The 14,379-nt window shown below is 34.9% G+C and overlaps 2 protein-coding genes across 4 annotated transcripts in view; one reads left to right on the top strand and one right to left on the bottom strand.

The window, feature by feature from the left end:
* The window catches only part of LOC146136313 (replication factor C subunit 1-like), a 30,287-nt gene extending 27,534 nt beyond the window's left edge, over positions 1 to 2,753 (top strand). Inside the window, exons 19-20 of one of the 3 annotated variants that reach the window (XM_083395978.1) lie at positions 1,056 to 1,138; positions 2,559 to 2,753. In XM_083395978.1, the coding sequence (XP_083252104.1) occupies positions 1,056 to 1,138; positions 2,559 to 2,651 (176 nt within the window). In that variant the 3' untranslated portion in view covers positions 2,652 to 2,753. Of the gene's footprint in view, positions 1 to 1,055; positions 1,399 to 2,555 lie in introns of those variants that run through there. The other 2 variants (XM_083395977.1, XM_083395976.1) reach the window with 2 other exon arrangements.
* A 1,082-nt stretch (positions 2,754 to 3,835) lies between these two features.
* Positions 3,836 to 9,669, bottom strand: LOC146136312 (dynein axonemal assembly factor 6-like). The gene is made up of 5 exons (XM_083395434.1): positions 9,533 to 9,669; positions 9,204 to 9,285; positions 8,452 to 8,548; positions 7,994 to 8,176; positions 3,836 to 5,313 (listed from the first exon to the last, which is right to left on the bottom strand). Exons 1-5 carry the CDS (start codon positions 9,623 to 9,625, stop codon positions 5,184 to 5,186), a joined length of 585 nt encoding a protein of 194 aa, XP_083251560.1. The 5' UTR covers positions 9,626 to 9,669; the 3' UTR covers positions 3,836 to 5,183.
* Positions 9,670 to 14,379: the final 4,710 nt, after the last annotated feature.

The following is a 14,379-nucleotide window of genomic DNA, read 5'->3' as shown; positions in this document are numbered from 1 at the left end:
CGTGCTGGCCGTCCACAAAATGCGCTATGGGGTTACTTAAGGTCAACTTTAGGCCAATATTCAGGGAAGTTATGCAATTATGCACAACGTAATGTCAAGAATTCGTTATGTTGTCAAGAATTCGTTATGTCAATAATAACTTTGTATTCTTTGCAGTACATCATTTGACTGCATAACAGATCATGTTAGTCAAAAAAGAAGCACTAAGACTTAACAATGCTTTCAAAATCAGGACCGAATTGCTTAAGACTTCTGTGTGCAGTGTTGCATTTTCTCACTATTGGCAAAAATATAAGTTTTGGACACAACCTGGACAGTTGACATACTACAGTTTACAGACAGAACGACTTCAGATGACAGTTGTTAAGAATGTTAAACATATGAGAGAGTTTTTTTATTATAATGTACACATGTTAGAAAATTGTTTGGGCGATTTATTGCTGTGATTGTGCGCCCTGTACGGTAGATTAAGATTAATCCCTTCCCCAAACAAAATCGAGGTTAAATAATTTAATAAAAATATACTAGGATTCGCTATTCTGGATTCGTTATTCTAGATTCGAAACCTATTATTCTAGAATACCTTGGGATTCTACTTTGAACATCCCTAGTGATTAGGCTGCATATTTAGCCTGGTGCTACAATATTCAAATGATATAGGGCATTGCATATTATGCTGTATAGTGTATATTTAAAAACATTTCTTGCATGGGCTGTACAATAAACCAATTTCTCGTTGTAGCATAAAATTAAAAGAAAAATTTCCTAATTTTTTATAGACATTTATTAAATTGTGTGTCTGTGGACAATTTTTAGGTAATTATTTATGTGACTGTAGGGGGTATGCTACAATGTGACACCCCAGCCTTAGGTATCTTCTGCGAAGAACTTTTGCGGATTTCTTCCTTAAAAATTTTTCCCTTAAAAAATGTTCTGCCCAAAGAGTTATTCGTACAAAAACGCGAGTAGGAAATTTCTTGTAATTTTGCGCGGCTTGTTGAGCGAAGAGTTTGTAAAAATATTTTATCTGTAAAACATTACTCATCAATTCGTAGATTTGGAAATGAACGGAGACGCTGCAGATGATGTCCAGGACAGCGACGAAGATGACACAATTGATAATGATGGAATGATTAAAGTGGGTGGTATCTTGACATATCATTATAAATATAAACACTTGTTTAGGCGCCAAACTTTCAACATTCCCGGGCGTTATTTTCCAGACAGTGCCAAATTGCTAGTTATTAGATGAAAAATGTGAGCTCTTTGATAACATCTGTTGTCTGGGGATTCTATGACCTCTATTGTTCCTATACATGGTAATTCTGGAAACTTTCAATCACTTTTGGTTAACTAAGACTATGCTACAGAAATTGTTTTGCACGTTTTTTTGATAACTTGGTCAGTGCGTTTTAACGCTCTACGAAAAATCCAGGGCGTCGAAAAACGCTCTGCACACCCACGTTCGGTGCCTATGCTTGTTTATCCAAAATTATAATATGAATAATATTCCTTCAAAGACCTCTACTTAAAAACATTAATTATATCGCCTTTAACTTGGCATTTTTTCAGTTACAAATCTGACTGCCATAGCTTGCTTAGGTTTATGCGAGCGAGACAAAGTTTTATATTTCTTTCATTGGGCAGCTGTTTCTGCCATCAAGAAGCAGTAGGCAATTGTGTAATCGTTGTTTCTCGACCCGAGGTCCTGAGTTCGAACCTCACCGCAGGCTAAATTTATTGTTTTCTTGTTTGCATAAGTCTTTGGTTGATGGGGTTAGCCTTTTAAAGGCTCTCTGTTTATAGACGATATATTAATATTTGAGAGTCATGCATTTTAAACATGGATTCTGATTCAAATCAGAAGTCAATGTTAAAAACGTTTTACCTAAAGCTAACCTTAATAGGCTTTTTAGTTCTAGAGGTTGACAATCACCGAACCGTGTTTCAATGCTAGTTCGTACGATATTTGTTTCCATGAATGAATTTATCCGAATTATTTTTTCTGTTTGTAAAATGCCACCGGTTATTTAGGTTAGCAGACCCTAATTATTTTAATACTTTTTACACTGGTGACAAGTGTTTCTTGGTGTTTAAGGGATCAAAACGGTCTTCCAAATTTCTTAAATGGTTACTTAAAATAAACTACTTCTGTAACTACAGCAGAGAGTTACTTAGATCAAAAAGTGTCTGCCTCTTAAAAGTTTTCTATTAAATTAAATTATTTAATTTTTAATCCCCAGTAAACTCTTGCTGCCAAAATTACCAAAACAAATACAACAATAAAAAAATATATTATAAATTCGATTTAATATTTAAAACACTATTTTACTGCTTAAGTATTTAACCCTTTCTGGACATTTAAATAACATTTTATATTTATTAAGGGTCGGTCTGCTAAAAGATTTCAGACTCAAATTGGTACTTGGTGTCAAAAAGTTTGACTCCTGATTAATGAGTTTAACTGTTTGTTTTAAAACATTTGTTTTAACCAATTGGTTAGCTTAAGTTATTTCCTTGGGTTCACTATTTATATAATATTAATTACGACGTAGCAGGCGAAAAAGAAAGCTCCTGCTGCTAAGTCAAAGTCTACGAAGAAAAAGTCCGACTCTGGAACGAGTAAAAAGGGAAAAGGCAAGAAGAAATAATCACCTTGTTCTGTTTATTCTAAATGAAGATGCTACTTCTGTTCCTCATTATTGTCTAAGTTCAAATTTTGATGAACTACGTTATCAGCGTAATAATAACTTGGTAACCGAATTCCATCGTGGTGTGACTAGCCATTAAATATGGTATTTTTGAAGGTAATTAAATTATATTGTAATACCATCAGTTTCGCAAGTATATAGATCTTTTCAATTTTGTTCGTAGTCCGCACACAGCCGGGTATATATAGTGTTTACATCGATTATTTAGTCGCACAGCCACTTACAAGCAAGGTCTTTGTTCACATGAAAATAAGTCCAAGTGCTTTTAAATATATTCTACCAAATTATCCGAAGAATTCGCGCTAAACGGCAAAAAGTATGGGACAATCAGTCGCTCGATCATTGTTTTTAAATGAGACTTTACTTCTGCTGCAAAATTAACTTGGTCGTATATTTATTAATCTATTCCGATACCCGACGTTTTAGACATAATGCATCCAAGTTCGAAGGTATTTTTGCCAGGTTATTTGGTGTCGCTCGACGGGCGCTGATCTAGAATTTTTCTTTCAGGGCATGACTTTTTTCGGAGTTCGTTTTGTTTAGGTTTTAGGTTGCAGAAGTGGTAATTTCAATGCAAAAGCTATATTACAAAGATGTTATCGTTTCGCGCAAAGCAAAAGAAACACTCCTGTATGGTTAAAGTCAACAGAACTTTTATTGTTCATTAGACGTACGGCACCTTGAAAACAAATTCATGGAATTTGGTCCAGATATGCCAGAAACGCAATCCAGATTCACGCAAAGCCTGAAGTTTTTTGGCATTAACGTAGTTAAATTGGCAACAAAACAGGCCACGTACCAATCGTATAATTAAACGTGCAGACATTTTTCAGTTTTTAACCACATTAGATTGATAAGGCTCATTATAATGAATATAAGACAGAACAAATTTTAAATGTAGATTAGACCTACATCACAAGAATTCAGACAACAGATTCGAAAACATTGTTGCTAAAATGCAAAAAGTTAGAGCATTACGGCGAAGTTTTATAAACGGGGGCTGTCGCTTAGAAACGCTTGCCCTAACGCAGTGTTCTTTAACCGGTGTGCACGGTGCACCCTTATGTGCACAAAATATGCATGGGGTGCACCAGTACGATACAAGGGTGCATCACAAACTTTTAATGAAATATTAATATTTTACACTGTTTTATAACATTGAATAGAACCTACTCGCAAGCAGCCTGCAGCCATAATTGAACTTTCACCGACAGTGAAAAACTTCGGCAGCTCCGCTCGGATTATTAACATAATGATATATTTTTTGAAGCATATAGATTTTTCAGATCGCTTTTTACCTCGGGTTACCTTTTAAGTGAATAACAGGGTGCATGAGTTTGTCACAAAAACTTTATGGGTTCACCAAACCAAAAAAGGTTGAAAAGCACTAACGCTAACGTACAATGACGACAGTCTAAAAATCAAGTGTAATAACGCCAAATCACACAGTACGCACAAATAGCAGCGAAGTACGCAACACGGCAAGGAAGCACTTTTAGTAAGTACGGTGATAGGACGAAGCACGATTTCTAAACAAGAAATTCATCTGCTAAAAACCGATTATGAACATGTTCATTTAAAAAGCTGATTACTCTCAACATCAATTATTTTTGCGAAGTGGATCTATTCAATTAACATTCAGTTTTTCACAGTTATACTTTTTATCTTACTTTCGCTAAACACAAAACTAACAATAGCCTACGTGTATCCGTGCCTTCCCGCTACATTAAAGCCATAAACTATACCCCTTATTGTTTCTTTTATTAGACCAATAAAGACGTTTTACTCTAAATAAATTGAAAAATTATTGCAGACATATCCAGATCGGGGTTTTAGCTCTATTTCATACGGCAAAAAATGTTGAAAACGGGTATATTGGTGCAGTGACGCCTACCAATTCTGTGAATCGCTTGAAAATGTGGTAGACTACCTACATATTCTTCCAATTTGAATGTTACATCATTTTGTGATATTCCTTCATTTATATATTATACATATTTCTTCACGCATCAAACACCAGTAGACATTTTTCATATCCCAAATGCATATCAAGAAAAAAGAGAAATGCGGTGAGCGGATAAACGAAAAATGAAAAGGTTAGCCTACATCTGATGTAATTTATAAGGCTAATTAAATTATTGTTCCGCTTAAAGTGATTTTGGTAAACATGAGATACAAATGGGTGGAGAAGCACTTTAAAAAAATTTACCGGTTGGCCCTCTTTAGCCTTAAAATAGGGTGACTATTTTAAGAATTCAATCATAACAATAACGTTTATAGCATTCAAAAACCCTGAAATATTCTTCAAATTTTAATTTACTTACACATTTTGTTTAGAATCAATAAAACAGTTTGAAAATTTTAACTACAAATATGTAACAAAAAAACTCCCAATGCGAAAGTAAAACTGTATTGACGTCTAAAGTCAGATAAAGTAAAATACAATAACGACAGTGATATTGCATCGAACTGTTATTGAAAATTTATAAAGTCATATTCGCGATTCAAAGCCAAGGTGACTTCTAAAGATTCCGTATTTTTGTTCCATTTTGCACTTCCTTGTTTGGGGTGCACTGGATGGGGAAATGGCAACAGCAATCGACTGAAAATAATAATGTTGTATAATAACTATAATTAATGCTCGATTGCGTAAATAATTCATATTTATGCGGTAGTTTAACACTAATTTACCGATTTATTCCAATATTGCCTCACTATACAAAATTGGTTAACTATAGTAAAAAAATCAATGATTTACTGCAAAACTTGTTGCTGGACTCGGCAGTAATGTTACACATAACATGGAATGAAAATAAGTTTATAAAAAATCCCCACATGCAAAAAAAAACATTTTGAATAAAAGTATCCAATCTAGTTGAGCAAAGGCATAGATGTGTGTTTTTACAATAAACTGAGTAATGTACATGTGTAAGGCGTGGCTTATTATGGTTAAAAGCAAAAAATGAGACCCTTGACCTCTACTAACTTGGCAGTCAACACTGAATTAGAACATATTGGGTCAATGACTCCTTTTAAGTTACATTAAAAAGTATTCCTAACTTAAACTCAATAAACGTCATATTTTACTAATCTTTTCGAATCTATCAACAATTTTATGCACGAACATACTGAGCTGTTATTGCTGTAGGTCAGTGCTTCTCAAACTATGGGTCGCGGACCGCATTACTCACATGTTTATACTAATTGACATTGGTTCTGAGCAAAATTTCTCAATTAAGAAAATTAAGGAAGCAATACAAATAATGTCTTATAATAATTTTTTTAATTTTAAATTCTTTATGCTAATGCAAGAATGACAGAATCATAAATCATAATCATAACATATTTGATAAATGCACAGATTCTATAAACGTTTAAAATATTCAATTAACCTCTAAATTGACCCCTGTCGTTACAGGTTAAAGCAACCGAAATAAATTTGTAAACGCCTCTTGATTTTAAATATGCTGACTACTCAAGCTGGACACAGCATTTTTTTAATTTTAGCACCCGACCATATATTAACGTATTTCCAGAAAGTTACCAAAACGTTTGAAGTTGAAGATAAATTTGTTAGCATTTTTAATGGGTACTTATCAAAATAAAACTCTCCTAAATCAAAACAAAGGCAAGCAAATATCTCTGTTAAGTGATATGCTTGTACTCAAGCGAAGACCAATATAATCTCTCAAGCTGAATATTTTTCGTAAAGGTGAGCAGAAAAATTTTAAAACAGCTGGTCAAAATCGATGAGACATGTGGTTCTCAAACTTTTTTATGTTTACGTAACACGTTTTTTACCACTGTGTATCACCTGGTGTCAAACATATATCATTTTGCTTAGACTTACTTGATTGATAAAACAGAAAGTACGGTAGATATCGTCTGATCCGATACAAAATGACGTCATTACTATGGTCAAAAACGCAAAATATTTTAAACTGTACTTTCAAAGGTAGTTTTGTTTAGGTTAATATGCCAGTTTTTTTTTTGCATTAAAAAGATTAGTTGCTTAAGTTGTAAAAAAGTAGATCTAACGGTTTAATGTAGAAATCTTTGCATGGGATCTCAAGTAATGGCTGAAATTGCTTTATATTAATTGCTTATCGGATTGGCATCACCACCCTAGTCGAAACAATAGCAATACTCCCACTTGTCATCTCGTATCGGCTGTGATCCGATATTATCGGACATCCTTACACCAGTGCTTCCCAACCCTTTTCAGTTTGCGACCCACAATGAGATATGGCCAAACTAATATAGTTACATGAAAACCTGCATCATTACTACTAGCGTACGTACTGAAAACACATATAATAGTTACGTATTTGTTACATTGTTGCATAAATGTTATATAATCATAATGCAATAATTTCCCGATCTAATAAAAAACTATAACATTTAAAAATGCTTCGCGACCCACCTGAAATATTGGTGGGTTGCGACCCACTAGTTGGGAAGCACTGCATTAGAGCGATATATGGAAATTGACGCATGCCACTGCTAGCGTATTGAAACAAGCAAGGCAATTTTATAAAAACAAATACTGTAATAAATCAGATGAAATGATTATACACGGTATCAATGTTGTAATGACTTAAGTCTTAAGTCATCGACCTGACTTAAGTTACTGTTTTTAAATGACTTGACTTAAGTCTTTTGGACAAATGACTTGACTTGGACTTAAGTCATTTTGTTAAATATCTTAGGATAACATTGAGTGTTTTTCATTAAAATTTATCTCGAGTTTTGCACGTTAAACAATTTGATTACACTGCAAAAAAAAAATTCAATACATTCTATTCCACCTTAACAATTTACGGATTGCGGCACTATCAGTTTCGAAATTTCGTACTGGGCATGCCCACATCTGACTCGAGACTCAGGTAGTCTAACGTGGTCTTACTGGAGTCCGACTCCAGCAAAACAAAATGACTCTGTTGAGTCCCGAGTCTATCTCCGCAGCCCTGACTTCGCAAAGTCCTTGTCAGAAAAATAAAACTCAAGTGAAAAATAACATAAATGTAGAAAAATTAAAAAATGCCTAATGAAGGCATATCATTTCAACTAAAGTCATTTGTTTAAATACCTTAAGTCAAGTCATTTGAAAAGAGGGACTTCAGTCAAGTCTTTACAACACTGGACATGATGTCACATTTTCTTTGAAAAATACATTTATTTTAAACTAAGGATTAATTGACCTAGGATTTTTTGCTTTATATTTATAATGATTTAAGTTTTGTTATTGTATTAAAAAACAATTATTACAACACATCACTTACTATTTTGGAGATTGACATGTCAGATGTGTCTCTTTTACTTCCAAATTGACTTCTTCTATCTTGGTGTCTGGCAATTTAATTTTAAGTATCATTTCTTCACAGCAGGCACTAGATGGATTTTTCCCACTTATGCCCAGAAACATGTCTTCTGATGTTACTTTTTGCTTGTAGGAAATGTCATACCTATACACATATGATCATGCTAAAAAAGTTTGATTTTATGGCACAAACATAACTTGAATAAAGGTGGGTTTTTAAGTCTTAGAACCAGGCAAAAAGTTTTTAAGGTCGGTGAGTTCAGTAGTAAATCATAAAGGTAAAACCCAATTTGTTACAAAAGTATAATTATACTGTACGTTACCTTCAAAAAAATTATGATACATTTTAATAAGATTTATCTATAGTAAATTACATTAAACAGTAATCCTGTGCTATGTTTAACAAAAACATGCATTTACTCAGGTATTGGTCTGCTATCACCATCATCTGTATAGACAGATATTTCTTCTACTTGATTTTCATCCCAAATACTGTCTGAGTCGGCTTGAGTTTTAACTAAACATAACCAAAGGTAAATGATCACTCAGTAAAAACACCTAATGTATATTGCTTAATGGAAACAGAAGAAACATATTTTCCTGTTGGACAGGGAAGATTTCAGCAAATTACGCTTTAAAACATATTTAGCCTTTCTATATGGGCAAACTAAAAGGTGGCGGACCAAAAACTGTAAACTATTTGGGCACTTCAAGTTAACATGGCCGGTTTTGAGGTATGGCTACCAGATAAGTTTGTAGATAATCTTTTTGTTAGTAATGTCGCCTATATTTGCGATATAGAATCCCCAATTTACCAATCACATTTTTCAGTTCTGATTCACTTTGACACATAACAAATAAAGGCTAGTAAAGTTAGTTCAGTGTCTATGTTGTATGCACTTGTGATAATATATATACAGTGTACAAAATGGTTATATGTGAAATACTTCAACTTTGTGCAACCACCAGCGTTTTGTAAAAAAATATTTTAAAAAAACGCCAGACACGTCTAGTGTGAACCAACCCTAAAAACGTGCAATTAATAACTTTATTTCTTACTGTATTCTATAACTTTAAATCATATGAACAAAAATTAGATGGCAATTGTTAAGATCAACTCAAGTTTTTTAGTTATGTACTATACTTTTGTCTGAAACAAAATCTTTACACACCATAAGGGCTTTTTGTAACAGGTTTATCATCTTTTTTTGTGATTCCAATTGAAGCTGGAGTGAAGGCTGGACCGCTGTCGGGCTTTAAAAAAGAATCGATAAACACATTTTCATAATTTTATACAAATATAGAAAGGAATTTAACATTTTGCATATATAGTTAGGAAATGTAATAATATAGTTAGGAATTTAACATATTGCATTCTGGCTTTGTTTAAGATAGTATTGCCACCTTCTAAATCAGTAAGCACTAGCTTCATCTTATTTGGTACTAAACTGTTTATCAAAATTGGTTTATTTTTGCCAAATTTTGATCATTTGGTACAAACCTGGTCATCTTCACTTATATTTTCATCGTTATTTAAAAGTTGTGACAAGTTAAGCAAGTCGTTAGTTCTTTGGACACTGGATTGTTCCCACATTGTTGCCAAATGTTAATAAGTTTTGAAATAACTTTGTTGTCAAGGTAACATAATTAAGGTTTATTAGTATTCTATGGTTTAACAGATGAGTGGAAGCGCACGTGATCATATGTGTTACGGTTTGTAGAGTGGGAGTTGTAGGCCCATATTTCAACTAAGGTACATTGTCCGTCATACTGTCGTGTACAACTTAATCTTACACTGTTTTTGGCAATTCTCTCTTTTCTTCTTCTGTCGGTTCACGCTTTATAGTTAGTTCACCTTTACAACGTTCTGATTCGAAAAGTAAAGTTGACAGAAAATTGGCCATATTTTATATTCAAATTTTGATAGGAGGACTAGTTTGTTTTTAGAATTGGTCATTTTTACATTTTAAATTTACAGCTATAACCTATATATCCCGCAAACATACATGAAAGCAAGATCAATCAAGACATGCAATTCTGAACTGAAAACAGTTTTTGATAATTGGTAACTCAGTTGTAGCAAATTTATGTACAAAACAAACTACCCGCTATTTGTGTGTAGAATTTGTAAAGTTACTTTATCCTTTTCACAGCTTTTATCCTTTCTCATAGTTATTTTCTAGTAATTTTGATATCCTACTTAATTTATTATCGGTACTGCTATACAAACATCATTTGTTGATTGAAGGTATGGCAACAAACGAAACGTTTCGGATACATATTGCAACATAGGTCAAATACTAAAGAAACATGCGTATCATTTGATTAAATTGTAAAGCGAACGCGTTTGGGAGTAACCGCGGTCAGTTGCCGACTGGATTTGCCCTACCGCCCAACAAGAAAAGAGGAAATATAAGTGAAAGGGAACTTAAGTCAATATATTTAATTAATTTTACTTTACTGAAGTCGTTATGGTAAAATGACTTAATTTACTTGGAGTTATAGAAGTCATTCAGTTAAATCACTTGTGTGTAAATTAGGCCTTTTTGTTTAACATTTTATTATAAAATTGAGCTATTTATTTCATCAAGTTTTGCAATATGCAGCTGATGTTACTCGGTGTTCGGTCTCAGCGCTAATATCCGATGTTGGTGTAACATCGACATTTGTTTAACTCAAGCAGATTCTTAAAAGGAGGTATAAAGGTGACTGTCTTGCGCGTTTCAAAGTCTCCAATTTTAAGTAATGATAGTTAACGCAAAATTATGCCATTTAAGCATACTTTAAGACCACTTGCTAGGTGTGCAATTAACACAACTTTTTCCGCTCAACCGCAGCTTGGAATTTAGCTCACTTGGCACACAGCTCAGCGCAGATGTAGCGCTAATCGTAGCGAAATAACACCCGGGAAAATCCTACTTCGTTTAGTATTGTAGGTAGCGAAAGGCGTGCTTGTAATTTAGCGCTAGTACCGTTCATGGAACTTAGGAAACTGTGCTGCTGATAGTCGAATTATGTATGATTGTACCACAATTAATCACTCATATTTCGCGGTCTATTTTTTCGCCTGAAGTTAACGATTGCACACTGTGGTTTCGCAGCTGGCGCATGACAAGATTGTCGACGACGCACGTGCTCGCTTTTGCTGGACATTATTTGGCTGTTTTTGATTAGTTTTTTTATGACGACTCGCAATCACCATTCTATGACGTCATACTGTCACTGTTTGGTGACGTCATTATTCATTAACGTCAGACGAAAAATAGGGTAATTTCCGAAGTTGAAAATTCAGGACCCCTCTTTGATTTCCTGGTTACGCCCCTGATATCCCCCCTGGAAAATTTTCTGCGGGCGCCTCTGGTGATGGGTACTCTTAAATGGCTTGACTCAAAACTGTGGCCCCAGAAACGCAACTATAGGGATGAATCTAGCGTTTTGTTTGAGTTGGCCGCAAAATTTTGTCACAAAGTTACGTCATAACTAGGGCGATTATTGTGATGACTTGCACAGACATTGTTTACAAAATTAACAAAAACTGTAGAGAGGTATTTGATATTGTCGTTCAGTTTATTATTCTTTTAAGTTAGGCTTTGAATAAAAAAAGCATTGTTTTTATATATGTATTCCTAATCGCGAGCCGATGTGTCGACTTAAGGCCAGTTTACACTACTACATGGGCTGAGCTGAGCTGAGTTGAGCTGGGCGTGAAATAACGATGGACTATTAACAAGGCAAAATCACTTTCTCGCTCCGATTGCAGTCGAGCAAAGCGTGAAAATCACATCAAAGCGTAACGTTTTGTCAGCTGCAGCTGCTGCACGGCGCTTGAGTTTAGCTAGCCACAATTGAATGTTTATGTAAATTACGCTTTGCTCAACTCAGTGCAGCTGTGGTGAAACAGGCCTTTACATGAATGCACCTATTTATAAGATGCCTTCCGCTATATCTGCATGGCGCAAAAATACAATATTCGTGAATTTGAACAAACCAATGATAGCGACTATAACACAGACTTCTTTCTAACCTCGAAAGACGATGAATTTGAAGTAGGCCTAGCCTATCTCTTCTTGCAGATGATACTTTGATTTTCTAAACGGCGAACACACTGATTTCGGCCAAATATTTACCGTGCTAGAGACATTCGGAGACATGTCCGGATGCAAAATTAATATGCAAAAAATCGTTTGTATCGTGTATACTAGGATCCAAACGTTTATCGACAGGAAAACCTTTCGTGACGAGGGCCACCATGGGACAAAACGTGAATTTAAATGTGCGTTGCCGAAATTCCGGTAAAATAACTTCGGTGAGGTGATAAGTAAAATAAGTGCAATTTAAAGTGGGCTGACTCTTTTAGGGCAAATTGTATCTTGAAAAGTTTAATGATCCTGAAAAATTAGTGTTCTTCCAGTCAACTTACCCGATTCCTAGGGCGCAACTTTATAACGAGATTATTGTCGTTTATATGAGTGTACCGTAGCGTATTTGATCTTGCAACAACGCTACAATGTGGATCTAGATGTCAGTACTAAAAAACTTTTTGGCACTAATGTAATGCCTCGTAGTAAAGGCTAGAGAAGGGCATTAACAGACAGGGAATTCAATTGGTTGAGAACCACTGTTCTATATTAAAAGCAAGCACGTGTGTTTTTGTGCGGCTGAGAGTTAACCAACTAAAAGCGAAACCTATAGCTAACATTTATAGGTATCGAGTGAAAAACATTGAAGTAGGCTATATTCCCCCAAAAAATACGTTACCGGTAATTAGATGTCAGGTTACAGGGCTGCAGAGTCGGACTCAGTACTCGAATCCGACGTGTGCGCATGCGCACGACAAATTTTCCAAACTGATAAGGCAGAAAACTGTTTCACTGGTTGCCAGTGCAAAACTAAACATAAAAAAAAGTTTGGCACGCGAGTTGTTAATATTTTGACAGTACCGCATTCATAAACAGGCACACTGAGTACCTACAAAAGGTTGCCGACCCCCCGGTTGAACCGACGGGTGTTTTTTTCGCAATTTATAAGTTAAAACAATTATTCTCATGTGTTTTTCTTTTGTAAACATGTTGCGAAGCCAAAGCTTGGATTTCGTCAAAACCTTTTATATCGCTACAAGCCAATCGAGTAACTGTTCTGTTTGGTGCTGTTAGTGACAATGATTTGCTAAACTGTTTCTTGTTTTGTGCTCGCTTTGTAATTTATTGAAGTAAATACGCCAAGCCTTTCTTAATGATGTTCAACAACAAGGTTTCATATTGCAATGGGAAATAAGAATCTCCTAGCTTTTCGAGTTAAATGGGCCAGTCTTTGAATGTACATTTGTAGCCCTGTGTCTGTTTTTTGCATTTAATTTATTATCGCGTAATTGAATGTTGAAAAGCCCACTGCTCCAACTGTATAAATTTAGCGGAAAATGTACTTTGGAGCAGGGAGTCGAACCAGAACCGAACCGGAACTTTATGAACCGGTTTTGGGTAATTTTTTTTAGAACCGTAACCGAACCTGAACCGTTTTTGGTGAGATTTTAAGGACCCTGTATATTTCAACAGGTGAGACACGACCACCGTGCTATCTGACTCCACTAAATCGAAACTAAAATAAACTGCCATTGTAATTTAAGGAGCATACTGTCAGGTCGCTTATAGATTTATTGTACATTCACATAATTTAGCATAGCTCGCTTTCAATAAAAGAGCTTACAGCGCAGTAAAAACACGTGTTGCCAGTAAGGCGTGCATTGTTGTCTGTTGTGTTTTATCCAGCAGTAGCGTGACACTATATAGCACAAGAGCGACTGCGATGGGAATTAATTGAGTCGAAATGCCGGCTGGATTTGCCAGAACGGCCACGAAAGGAAATGAGTATCGAGGTGAAATATGTAACACTTTACCAGGCGAACACGCTATAATTACAAGCACAAACAGACATGCGTCGTTCCTCTACAACCCGAATCGGGACTGGACCGAATTAAAGAACATGAACCTTAACCGAACCCGAAAACAAAAGTGGTTATCTTCAGCATGGTACGTCACAACTTGTATTTTACAGAGTTAAGGCAACGCCTATCTACAACTATGTTATAAATAGGCGTTGGTTAAGGTACGCCATGTTCAGAATGTTATAACAAAAATATGAATATTGATTAAATAAAACGTTTATTTTTATTTTTTAGATATTCCAACTATGAGTTGCTGTTTTTTTTATTACGTCACCTAACTTAGCTTAAATGACTTACAATTCAAAGTTTATTCTCTATACATTTATTGACTCACATTTTTATATTTAACGCAACTTATATTGCAACTGCAACGTTTGCGCTCCATATTGTTACCGATGTAAAACTCC

Source organism: Ascidiella aspersa, chromosome 8 (assembly GCF_963924565.1).
Source record: "Ascidiella aspersa chromosome 8, kaAscAspe10.2, whole genome shotgun sequence".
In the NCBI taxonomy this organism is placed as follows: Eukaryota; Metazoa; Chordata; class Ascidiacea; order Phlebobranchia; family Ascidiidae; genus Ascidiella; species Ascidiella aspersa.
This window is presented reverse-complemented; position numbering and strand designations above follow the sequence as displayed.